We start from the raw sequence: 11,580 nt of genomic DNA on the forward strand, positions 1-11,580 counted from the left end.
CATCCGTACGCAGAGGAGCTGGAGCGAAGCGAAAAAGCCCCCACGGCAGTGGCCCAGCGGAGCGTCACCAGATCTAATCCAATGTTGTATGTATTCGTATATCGTTCGTATAAACTTTGAGAAATCTCTATACTTTCCTTACCTTTCATCACACGCAGGTATAAATAAGATGGACGTAAAATGGAAGTATATCAATTTTAAGGCCAAAAAGATGATGAATGAAAATCAAGTGACCTGCCATGTGTCTGTATAAGACTTCCCTTCGCTTCTCTTCTCTCCTCTTTCTCAGCTCAGTGACGCCCTCTCCCTCTTCCCCTCAAAGCCCCCCCATGTCATTATTGTCATTGGGTATCTCGGTATTACCTATTGAGCATCACTTTCTGTCAGGGGTTCATGACCCTTTGCCTTCTTTCAACTTTCTTTATCGCCCACCACTTGACCTTATCCGATCATTTTTCCGATCATTGTTCTTATCGTCATGTGATTCAAATCCGATCTGATAGATATGTACATACCTTATTTTTAAGGCTTGAATTTCAAAGATGACGCTAAGAGCCGCCCTCCAACCTAAACGCGTTTCGTGGTGGCCTGGAGCTCTAAATATACAGAGTCTAAAGAGCTTCATTAATAAATCTCTCTCAAATTTCACCACCGTATCCCAATTATTTGTCTTTAAAGCTCCCAAATATCTTCCATTAAAATCTTGAAATCATGGTAAGCTTCAATTTATCCAAATTGGCAGTTTGGATCCAGTAAATGAGCTTCTTAAGCTAACTTCCTGCCCTATATTAGACTTCGATAGGTACAGGTTACGATCTCTCGAATTCCGTCTTTTCCCCTGATGGACGAAACTTTCAAGTCGAATATGCAGTAAAGGCAGTTGAAAATGGTGGAACCTCTGTTGGAATCAAATGTAAAGATGGTGTTGTGCTTGCAGTTGAGAAAGTCATTACCAGCAAGCTCCTAAAGGCGGGAGCCAACAAACGTATTGCGACAATCGATAGACATATGGGTGCTGTATGTACAATCCTGATACTTGGATGGTCATTTTGAAGTGATAAAATGGCTAATGATCCTTTTATAGGTATCTTCGGGATTAGTACCAGATGGTAGACATTTCGTTTCCCGTGCCCGCGATGAAGCTGCAAGCTGGCGTAACGTTTACAAAACTCCAATTACAACCGCAGATTTGGCTAGTCGAATGGGTGGATATCTTCAAGCATATACTCTATATTCATCCGTACGACCATTCGGTATAACTGCAATCGTCGCAGGCTACGATTCCGAACAAGAATTGCCAGTTGATGGACAAGTAGGAAGTGGACCAATCATTGGTTCCGGAGGAAAGGTTGAGGGCAAGAAATATGGAGGACCAGGTCTTTACATGATTGAACCAAGTGGATTATACTGGGGTTACTATGGAGCTGCTACCGGTAAAGGACGTCAAGTCGCAAAGGCCGAATTGGAGAAGTTGGATCTTGCAGCTGGCAATTTGAGTTTATTAGATGGTGTTAAGGAGGCTGCACGAATTATCTATGTTGCACATGATGACAACAAGGATAAGGAATTTGAGCTTGAGATGACTTGGATTAGTAACCTTGATGGGCCAACAAAGGGAAGACATGAGGAAGTACCCAAGGATATCCTTGAGGAAGCTGAAAAATTAGCGAAGAAGGCTTTGGAGGGTGACGATGATGAGGAAGAAGAGAAGCCGGCTGAGACGGCGGCTGAAGGAGATAAGATGGAGGAATAGTTGAAGAAGTATGTGTGAGAACCTCACTGTATCAACACCTGCCTTCACATTTTACATGGCTCAAAAGGTTTTGAGCTTGATCACAGCATATGATACTCTAATGATGCATTTTACGCCCTGATCTGAGTTTGGTTGATTATTTTGACTGTTGAATTTGGTGAATACTTTGGATTGTGATTCTATAACTTAGCTGGGTTGCCTGCGTTATCTGCTTCAAGTTAGACATGGCTCCATGATTACAATCTTCGTTCACATTAATGATTGAGAAAAGGTGGTACGTTTTCTATTCTACTGCTTTCATTATATAGCGTTACGTGATCCGTTACAGACAAGTCAGTCTGACGCTGGAAAGTTCTAGGTGGTTGAGAAGAGTCAACAGTTACCATACCTCCCTACCATTTAGCTCTAGTATAGTGTCAGGCAAACTTTCCCATTTTTCAGATTTGCAACAAAACCTCTCCAACGTTATTCTATTGGGTGTCGTATGCAAGGCAATTTACACGTACAGTTAGCATCTTGTCTCTAGTCGACAGTGGTGGAAAATTTCTCCTCAATTTAAGATATGCAACAAAATTCTGCTATATTATCTTATTGGTTGCATAGTTCTTACAATCTCATTCAAAGCCAGGAGCTCCTTCTCCACACAATCTTCTAGAAATAGCAGTCGCCAAAATTCGTCTGAGAAATGGAACGAAGTTACAGTGCAGTAATTTACGGGGTAACGCCTCTTTGTACTCTGTCCCCTGGACTTTTCTCCCACTTTGTAATTTTTGCGGTGACCAATTGTCAAGTTACCATCCCTTCGTCATTTCATTTGCCATCATTACAGTCATTTATCCTGGAACTGGATTTCCATGGGATTTAGATGATAATGGCGGCGGCGGTAAGGATCCACATAACTCATGGTTGATTCGTACATCCCCTGGAGAAAGAGCTGAATAGCTTGAAGGTTCTCCGCATTTGGCTGATACTTTTATCGATCATTGCCTCTGCAGTGAGTCGAATGGCCGTTTTCAAGACCTAGCGATTGGTACCCGGTGAAAACTGGTGGGCACTTTCGGGTTGAAGCCTCGTGTGAAGATGGGAGACTGCTAAATCTTCAGGGGGTGGTTATCGTCACAGTATCTGGGTCTACTCTCATCAATTATCTAGAATATACCTCACCTACCAAGAAGAAGCACAATTTACAAGAAATTCTCGCATCAATAATCGATCAAGTAGAAGAATAGTTTTTTCTTTCCTTTTCAATTTTACCCCCGACCTATTTCAAGGCCCATCCCATCCACCACCACACGCCTCCGTGGCCACTTCACCCCCGCTCTCCTGATCCTTCCTTCCAAAAGCCTTGGAGAGATAAATACTCTCCCATTCACGTGGATCCGTGACTACAGAAGAAATAGTCAGAGCATATTAACCCATGATGATTTATCACCTAATACATTACAGTATATGCAACCCCTCCCCCCAGTCCAGTAAACCACAAGTGGCTAACGCGTTGGGCAGAAATGTATCTCCTGGGTAATACCTGGCTAGCCACCACTCGCTACGGAGTACCTAGTCGCATCGCCTTTCGTGATGTGTGCCCTTTTCTTCCCGAATGACTTCATGGGTTTCTGCTCCTCCTTCTCCGTCCGGGATATATGGTGTGGTGTCTTCTTTCGCTGTATATTTATTTATTTATTTATATATATATGTATAGATTTGAGCATACTAGAGACTCTAAACTAAAACTCGAGATTCTAGCTCTAGCTCTAGCTCCAGCCCTAGCTTCTTCCTCTAATTCGTGCACCAGTATACAGGAACTCGGGAGTTGTACATTCAAGACTTATATCGCTTCGAGGTCTCGATTTTCGAATTTCATCTATCAGTTCCTAACGTTCAACCAAAAGCAAGAAGTCAAAGCAAAGTAATCATGGGTTTCTGGTCATCGCGAAAATCATCTCCTTCCCCGTCCACAACACAACGGGAGAATGGTAAATCGAAACCAAAACCGGCTCCGAAGAAAGCAGTTCCTCCTCCTTCTAAACCCAAATCGAAACCCAAACCCAAACCCAAACCTCGTCCAGGAAGAATAATCGTACATTTTGTTCGTCACGCCGAAGTATTTTTCCCCCTCTTTCAACCCCCTCAAATCCATCCTAACCACCCCCACAGGGCTACAACAACCTGCGCGAGCGCGGCGCCGGAGACCTCACCGATCCGCTCCTCACACCCCATGGCAAATCCCAATGTCTAACGCTCCGCACACAATTCGCGCATCTCCATCCCCAACACATCCTCTGCTCGCCGCTACGACGCACGCTGCAGACGGCACTGCTCGCTCTCTCCCCCCGCACCCGCATCCCCATCACCGTCGACCCGGATCTGCGCGAATACGGGTCCGTGCCGAATTGCACGGGGTCGCCGGTGGCGGAGCTGAAGAGGAAACATGAGGGTGTAAAGTTGAAGATGGATTTTGAGAGGGTGGAAGACGGGTGGGAGAGGAATGTAGAGAGGGATGGGCGGTTTGTGGAGGGGAGATGGAGGAGGAGTCGCGAGCAGAAGGAGAGGAGTCAGCGGGTTTTGAAGAGATTGTGGGAGTTGGGGAGGGAGGGGGTGAAGGCGGCCGAAGGCGATGTGGAGATTTTGGTTATTTCACATGGAGATTTTTTGCATGGGTTGACGGGGGATTGTGAGTTTTTTTTTTTTTTTTTTTTTGAGTTTTTTGTTTTCTTTTACTTCCCTGCTCACCCCCTTTCTCTTCACATTCTTCTCTCCCTCTTCCTCCCCCTTCCACTCCAATCCTCAAAATTCCAATCCAAAAATCCAAACTAACCAACTCCCCCCCCCCCCCCACCAGACTGGCACAACGCCGACATCATCTCCCTCACCATGATAAAAAGTAGTCGTGGCTATGGATTTATCGATCCGCCGAATCGGTTTGCGTATCATTGATTTTATTTTCATATCCATATCCATTCTCACTTCCATATTATCATTACTATTATTATTATTTCTCAGGGGCTGGGAAGGGGAGAGATTGGAGGTTCGTTGGTTAGTTTAGATTGATTGATTGATTGGTTGATTAATTAGTTTCGCAAGACAATTACGAACTCATCGTTATCATCATTATCATCATTGTCGTTAAGACTTCCGATGAGATGTAAGATATGAGATATAAGATACAAGATATATAAGATACAAAATTCAACGTTTAACGTTTCTATGATGACTACGAGAGAGATATAAGACTATCTACCTACCTACCAAGCTCATACCAATACCTATACCAATACCAATACCAATACCAACATCAACATCAAACCCCCACCAAACATAAAAATACCAACTAGCCTTCCGAGGGAATGCATACCACATAGGTAGCGATTATTCAGAATTACTTGGAGATGAATGGTGATGATGTATTATTCCCACTCCTCTTACATATACCTAGCTACCTACCCACCCACCTGCCTCCTTTCTTCCCTTCACATTCACATCCCATATAACACAATATAAACAATATAACACAATATCATTCTTAAATACACTCATTTATTAATTCATTCCTTCATTCATTTATTCAACACAATATACAATATATTGTTAACACCTCTATTTATATATTCATTCATTCATCTACATACATACATATCCTTGTTTAACTCTCATAGCCACATATATATATACAAACATTGGGAGAACAAGTAAATAGATATTTGATACATTTCTCTCCTTTCCTCTCTTCTCCTCTCTTCTCCTCTCTTCTCCTCTCTTCTCCTCTCTTCTCCTCTCTTCTCCTCTCTTCTCCTCTCCTATTCCTCCCCCTTCCCTCTCCTCCCCCTTCCCTCTCCTCCCCCTTCCCTCTCCTCTTCCTTCCCTTTCCTCTTCTCTTCTTCCCCTTTACTCTCCTCCCTCACACTCCCTCTTCCTCCTTATCTTCCCTATCCTCGCCCAAAAAAAGTCCTCTAATCTACTCGTATAAATATTAATTGTTGATATCAAGTAAGCATCCATTCCGGATACTTTGCCGAGATATATTGATTCAATGTTGATATTAATACAAACATGAAAAATATTAACATAAACATAAACATAAACATAAACATATATCATATACAAGTCACATACGCACACACACACACACTACGCATTATACACCACAAACATATTCAATTCAATACAATGCAATTAAATCCAATCAAAATTAATCAATCCATTCAATTCTCACATCACATCACATCGCCTCACCCCACTCTTCAAACTACATAACTCCTCACTCTACACACCTAAAGAAAGATGAAGAAAAGAAGGAAAAGAAAAAACAAAAAAGAGAAAGCTACCTAACAAAAACATATAAGAAAGAGACACACACATAAATGAGCGCTAATCGCGAACCAATTACTCCCCCAACGCCTCCATCCATCCATCCATCATCTCCAACGTGTGTAATCATCATAACTCATATCATAGCTTCTGCTCTGCTCTGCTCTGTTCTGGTTCTGCTCTGCTGTTCCATGCCATCAAATCTTGAGATCCATCCGCCTATCTTCGAGCAACCAAAGCTACACTTGATAGTCATCAACTCCAATCCAAATCAATGCAAACCAGCTGTGTTTTCTGATCATCTTTCTCCATCTCTCAAAATAGTGCATAGATATAAGACTACTCGACCATGTATCTGCTGCATCTTCGTGTCTCTCCATGCATGATGAAGTCCTCCTAGATGGGAAAGAAAGAAACATGTGAAATCTACGTCATCCCATGTCATCCTAGACAGTGACCGCACCAGCAAAAAAATCAGGCTATCAAAAAGAAGGCAGTTGCTCCTTGATAGAACCAACTAAAGTTCTTATAGTCTTTGCGAATGGATATTAAGAGAGAGTAAAAGGAGAAGGGTATCTTTTATGATCGATTGCTCCAAAACCAAAACCATCTCAAATACGAGGTATAGAAAGGAGAGAAGCCGTTGATCTCGCATACAAAAGTGGAAGAAATTCTATCTCGCTGAAAGATCATCATCATCATCATTATTGAGCGCCGTTATCATCCATTTGTCTTAACATAACCAACATCTGTTATACCCACAGACAATCATTGACATAGGAAGAAGAAATATTTCGTGGTTTTCTTACATTCGAAAACATGAGTACCGTTGACATCTCAAGATGCTACTTCTTGTTTATATGCCATATCTGTCATACCACTTGCTCGTTTCTGATCAACAATCTCTCGAGCATAAAAATCCACAAGCATTGTGCCATAAGCCTCTAATACTTCAACGGGAACAGATAATCGGAAGTCGTTTAATAATAAAAATTGAAGCTCCAAATGGTTCAATTCATTCAACGGCAATCCACCAACCTAGACAGACGTTAGCATAAGGAAAGAAGTATTTCATGATAAAATTTACCTTGGCGTATCTAGAATTTGTGTAAAAAACATCAGAGAAGAATTTGCTGGCACAAGTGACACCAGCAATAACCAAACGATGGATGTTAAAACTGTCAACTACAAAGAAGTGGGAGAGGGGAAACTGAGCCAATCCAGGTTCAGGATCTTGTGAGTGAGAGTATTGAGCATTTTCAAACTCGGATTTGAGCTCAGGAACGCTTCTAGCTCCTGGTGGGGTATCCGCCAAATCAGAACCCTCTGCAGAATAAGTAGACGAAGGTCGAGAACCATCTAGATCCATGGCTTCTTGTCGCATGGCATTTATGGGTTCCGCATTAACTCTCTCCGTCATTCTATCAAAGTAGACTAACAAACTCAAGAATACCTCGTATGTTGTTGGGCAGTATTTGTGTATTCTGGTTAAGTAACTCAAAATGGTAATGCTAGGCACATTCTTTCCGTGAAATGCGAGTACGCTCGAAGATAGTCCAGTAAGATTGGCTGTATTTTCGGCAGATGGAATGGATCTTTGTAAACTTTCATGTTGACGATCGTTTGTGGTGGTGATTTTGGTCAAGAGTCCGGCTACCATTTCGATAATATCTGTAATGGGCATACCACTGATCTCGTATTTTAATCCAGCCTCACCTGCTGTCCGTGAGCCTCCAATCTGACCTCTGGATGAAAGGAATTCTGGGCTGGCGAAACTTTCAATATGTGCCAAATCTCTAACTTTGATCGTGTTACCACCATAATTCTGTACATCATCGAGAGACTTTGCCGATCTTGGTATTGTCCGCTCGGATGTCCCAGATGCCATTCGAGGCCTTAAAGGAGAATCGGTGCTCAAAGTATGCGAATGCTCGGCTCGTGTAGGAGGCGCTGAAGATGGAGGGAAATTTCGCTGACTTGTAAATTGTTGTTGTGTATGTGAATTCGGGTTTGGACTGGAACTCGAAGGAGGAGAGATAGGTTCGGACTTGATATGAGGCTCGGTTTTAACTCTGGTGCGGTGGTCTACATCATGAGAGTCACCATATTTGGCTTGCATATTTGCGCTTGGAGGAGGGGTACCATCATCTACTGATGTGGGGTGGGGGTTCGGACTTGGTGGAGGCTCGACTCTCGACCGGGAAGGTTGTCGATATGGTGAATCCTCTGAAGAACCATGATGCCCTGCAGCGGGTATCATTGTATGGGGGTGGAAGCGTGATGAATCTGACACAAAATCAATCACCGCAGCCATATCAAGAAAATGTGATGGTCGTGAAAACCTGATCAGTCGTTGCGATTAGCTCTTCTGTTCTCTCCCAAAGACTGCGATGGCTTGAACAATATGGAGACGAGAGAGAATATAATAATGATAGGAATGTCTTTTTTCAAAAGTGAGCGCCGACTGAGTCCTTGCTGTTGATGTAGGGTGGCTAGGATGGCCAGAAGGTTCAGAAAGTCTTATCGTGAAGGTACTTTGCCTATCGATCGGTCTTTAACTACCTAGTAGGTACCGGATAAAAAGGTAAATGAACAAGCCAACATCAACACAATCCTTCCTGAGTCTTTGAACATCTGCCGACTATCTTCTGGTGCAAACTTCCATTTCTCGAAGATTGTTTATGAATTGTGAGATTGCGACGACAAACTCCACGGTTGACAAACGACGCGCCATTTTATGGCCATTCTATCAATCTTTCGTGGGGGTAACAAGAGATTCCAATACAACAAAACAAACAGACACACACACACACGCAGAGACTGGGCACTGATTGATGACTTGAATAGGCAGGCATGCACCGTATTGGCACCGATATAAAGAAGATTCAAAAAAGACTGAGACTTACCTGCAGCATTCCTAATCAAAACAATTTAAAGATTAATGGAGGAAAGAGGACAAATTTCTCCCACGAGAATAGAAAAGGTTGATATTTTAATTGTTTTGTTGTATTAAGAGAAGATGAGTAGGGTGACAAGTGTAGGTCGATCGAGAGAGGAAGAGGGCAAGAGAGAGAACAGGTCGTTAATCATTTGATAAGTTTGATTGGGGGGGGGGGGGGATTTTATTATTATTATTATAATTATTATTGAGGGACGTGAATTATGGAAAAGAGATTTGTACGGAGAAGGTGGTTGATTGATGAGTACTGACTGGGTAGATACTGGGTATGTAGGTATGGGACTATGTACTGACTGGGGCGGCTGGACTGTCGGGTTGAAAGAAGATGTGGAGAGGGCGCTGGGTGTGGTACAATCGATTCACTACCACTGGCCGAAGGCTGCCCGACTGCAGTAAAAGTACCTAGTAATAAGTGCAAATAAGTTACCTATGACGAAAAGTTGGAGATCTACGAGAACCCTGGATTTACGAGGGAGAGAGAGGATTGCCTGAGGTAATAAGGTAATAAATAAATCATGGATTGAATCGCACTGATCGATCAATCGAATTATGGAGATAGAAGATAGAAAAAGAAGAGAGAAAAGAAATACGAGAGAGTATTGATTCATATAGTGGATTTATATATATAACTCTAATAAATACATTGAAGCATCAATCAATATCTCCCAGGCCCTAGGAAGGGTTCATACCTACATACTCAACTTGATACATTCTTCAATGGTAGTCTACCACTCTCAGATAGACTACGCTATCTAATTATCTTCCGTTGGACCCAATTACTTTTCGCCGTCAAAATTCTACTCATCTAGAGCGAATCGATATTTCCTATCTATCTCAAGAGTACGTAGGCATCTATGTAGGCAAGATCTTACCTATTCTCTATCATGAATCTAGACCGGTATCGCACTTGAAATCTAAAAGGAGTTGTTGGAGTTAACGCTTGTGTTCCCTTCAAATTCATACCAAGAGTACCTAGTAACCACAGGTACATCCATCCACAACTCAACAAACCGAGATACCCTTAATTCCATATCATTAAAAGCATAAAGAAGATCCTATTGAATCTTCTTCATTTAAAATTGCCCCGTAGCCTATAACAATCACACATGTTGTAACCCTGAAAAGTATCAAATCATACTAGGTACTCCTACAAGAAATGTGATACGATTAAAATTCGGAAAGAAAGCCACACATGAGAATCTTCCTATTCTTAATCTCACCGCTTCAATTAAAATGCAAATTTCCCTGGATTGACCACCATTACGAAACCTTGCAAATAAATCCATTGCGTAAACTCCATGGTATTATGGTCGGGTTCTATTCGTACATTGATTCATCATCTATTGATGACGGACGGTATAATTCGTGTCTGGCAAGTACAGATGCCTGTTTGCTCCCTTAGCCGTCAAAACCACCATTCTAATGACACCTCCGGAACTCCCATCCCATTTGATAGCCTCCTGCAATGCGCCCTTAACAAAGTCAACAGCATCAGCCTCTTCCATACCTTCCTTCCAGTTTGCATCACAGTATCCGTAGATGTATGTTGAGCCGGAACCTCCAATAGCATAAGATTGCTTGTGTAACGATCCTCCCAATGGTATTGAGTAGACTTGACCTCCGTGTCGCTCATCCCAACCAGCAATAATCAAACCAGCACTAAATTCAAATCAGAACAAGAAACTCGCGGAGTTGAACATCATTCATACCTCAATTGATCTTTGTTATCGTAGCAAAGTTCCTGAAACATAGCGGCGGCCGTTTGTGTAGTTGGTGTTTTGCCATTCAAAACTCCATACATTCCCAGCTGGTAATGAACAATATCCGCAACAGCTTGGGTATCAGCCGCAGAACCCGATCGACAACACCAAATTGTATCATGTACTTGGGTGAGCTTGTCTGTAACTCGATTTGCGATATATGAGCCGGTTGTTGTTCTACTGTCCGCACCTATCCAATACAACCATCAGTAACTCGTATACCCCGCAGATTGTTAGTTAAAAGAACTGACCCAAAATGACACCATCCTTAAAGTTTATGGCCATACTGTAATCAATGTCAACGCTGATCTCCAGTCGAACATTATTGTTATCGTGGTCTCTAGGCTTCTTACATGGAGGTTCCTAAACTATCATATCAATCAGTAAAGCTCAAAATGTAGGGCTAGGATACCTAGGTATCTTACTTGACTTCTCCCTTCTTCAAACGATCCATATCCACATGGATACCATCTTCAAGAAGCTCTCGTTAGCTTTCACTCCACTGGTAGCTGAGTTGGATACCGAAATACCTTCATTCAACATTCCTGTGTTTCCAAACTCCATCTTGAAAGTTTTAATATTGGTGTTATTTAATTTTGAATATGTAGAAAAAACAAATGCGAATCGTTAATCGTTATGTTCGTTGGGGTGGAAGATGAGCTACCGATTTGAAGCTCTCGAACAGGCAGACCTTAGACGCGAGGCAAGGCAAGCAAGCGCGAAGGTGAGGCAGATCACGTGGTGATAATGATTTGAGCTTGGGCGGTTATTCCCATTTCTTAGGGCTGCTCCCGGTGAGATTT

The 11,580-nt window shown here is 42.4% G+C and overlaps 4 protein-coding genes across 4 annotated transcripts; 2 read left to right on the forward strand and 2 right to left on the reverse strand.

Annotated features, from left to right (window-relative positions):
- Positions 1 to 711: 711 nt before the first annotated feature.
- Positions 712 to 1,753, forward strand: EAE97_003016 (uncharacterized protein; the record flags this gene model as incomplete). Its single annotated transcript, XM_038873528.1, has 3 exons — positions 712 to 714; positions 793 to 1,017; positions 1,085 to 1,753. The coding sequence occupies 3 exons, from the start codon at positions 712 to 714 to the stop codon at positions 1,751 to 1,753; spliced, it is 897 nt and encodes a 298-aa protein (XP_038735391.1).
- Positions 1,754 to 3,665: 1,912 nt separating this feature from the next.
- Positions 3,666 to 4,687, forward strand: EAE97_003017 (uncharacterized protein; the record flags this gene model as incomplete). Its single annotated transcript, XM_038873529.1, has 3 exons — positions 3,666 to 3,854; positions 3,908 to 4,424; positions 4,593 to 4,687. The coding sequence occupies 3 exons, from the start codon at positions 3,666 to 3,668 to the stop codon at positions 4,685 to 4,687; spliced, it is 801 nt and encodes a 266-aa protein (XP_038735392.1).
- A 1,215-nt stretch (positions 4,688 to 5,902) lies between these two features.
- EAE97_003018 (uncharacterized protein) lies at positions 5,903 to 9,166 on the reverse strand. The gene is made up of 3 exons (XM_038873530.1): positions 8,965 to 9,166; positions 7,146 to 8,400; positions 5,903 to 7,096 (listed from the first exon to the last, which is right to left on the reverse strand). The coding sequence occupies exons 2-3, from the start codon at positions 8,370 to 8,372 to the stop codon at positions 6,896 to 6,898; spliced, it is 1,428 nt and encodes a 475-aa protein (XP_038735393.1). The 5' UTR covers positions 8,373 to 8,400; positions 8,965 to 9,166; the 3' UTR covers positions 5,903 to 6,895.
- Positions 9,167 to 10,357: 1,191 nt separating this feature from the next.
- On the reverse strand, positions 10,358 to 11,341 carry EAE97_003019 (uncharacterized protein; the record flags this gene model as incomplete). The annotated part of the gene is made up of 6 exons (XM_038873531.1): positions 10,358 to 10,676; positions 10,727 to 10,967; positions 11,029 to 11,063; positions 11,131 to 11,145; positions 11,203 to 11,248; positions 11,308 to 11,341. The coding sequence occupies 6 exons, from the start codon at positions 11,339 to 11,341 to the stop codon at positions 10,358 to 10,360; spliced, it is 690 nt and encodes a 229-aa protein (XP_038735394.1).
- Positions 11,342 to 11,580: the final 239 nt, after the last annotated feature.

The sequence above is a fragment of the Botrytis byssoidea genome (assembly GCF_014898295.1).
Source record: "Botrytis byssoidea strain MUCL 94 chromosome Unknown BBYS_005, whole genome shotgun sequence".
Lineage (NCBI taxonomy): Eukaryota > Fungi > Ascomycota > Leotiomycetes > Helotiales > Sclerotiniaceae > Botrytis > Botrytis byssoidea.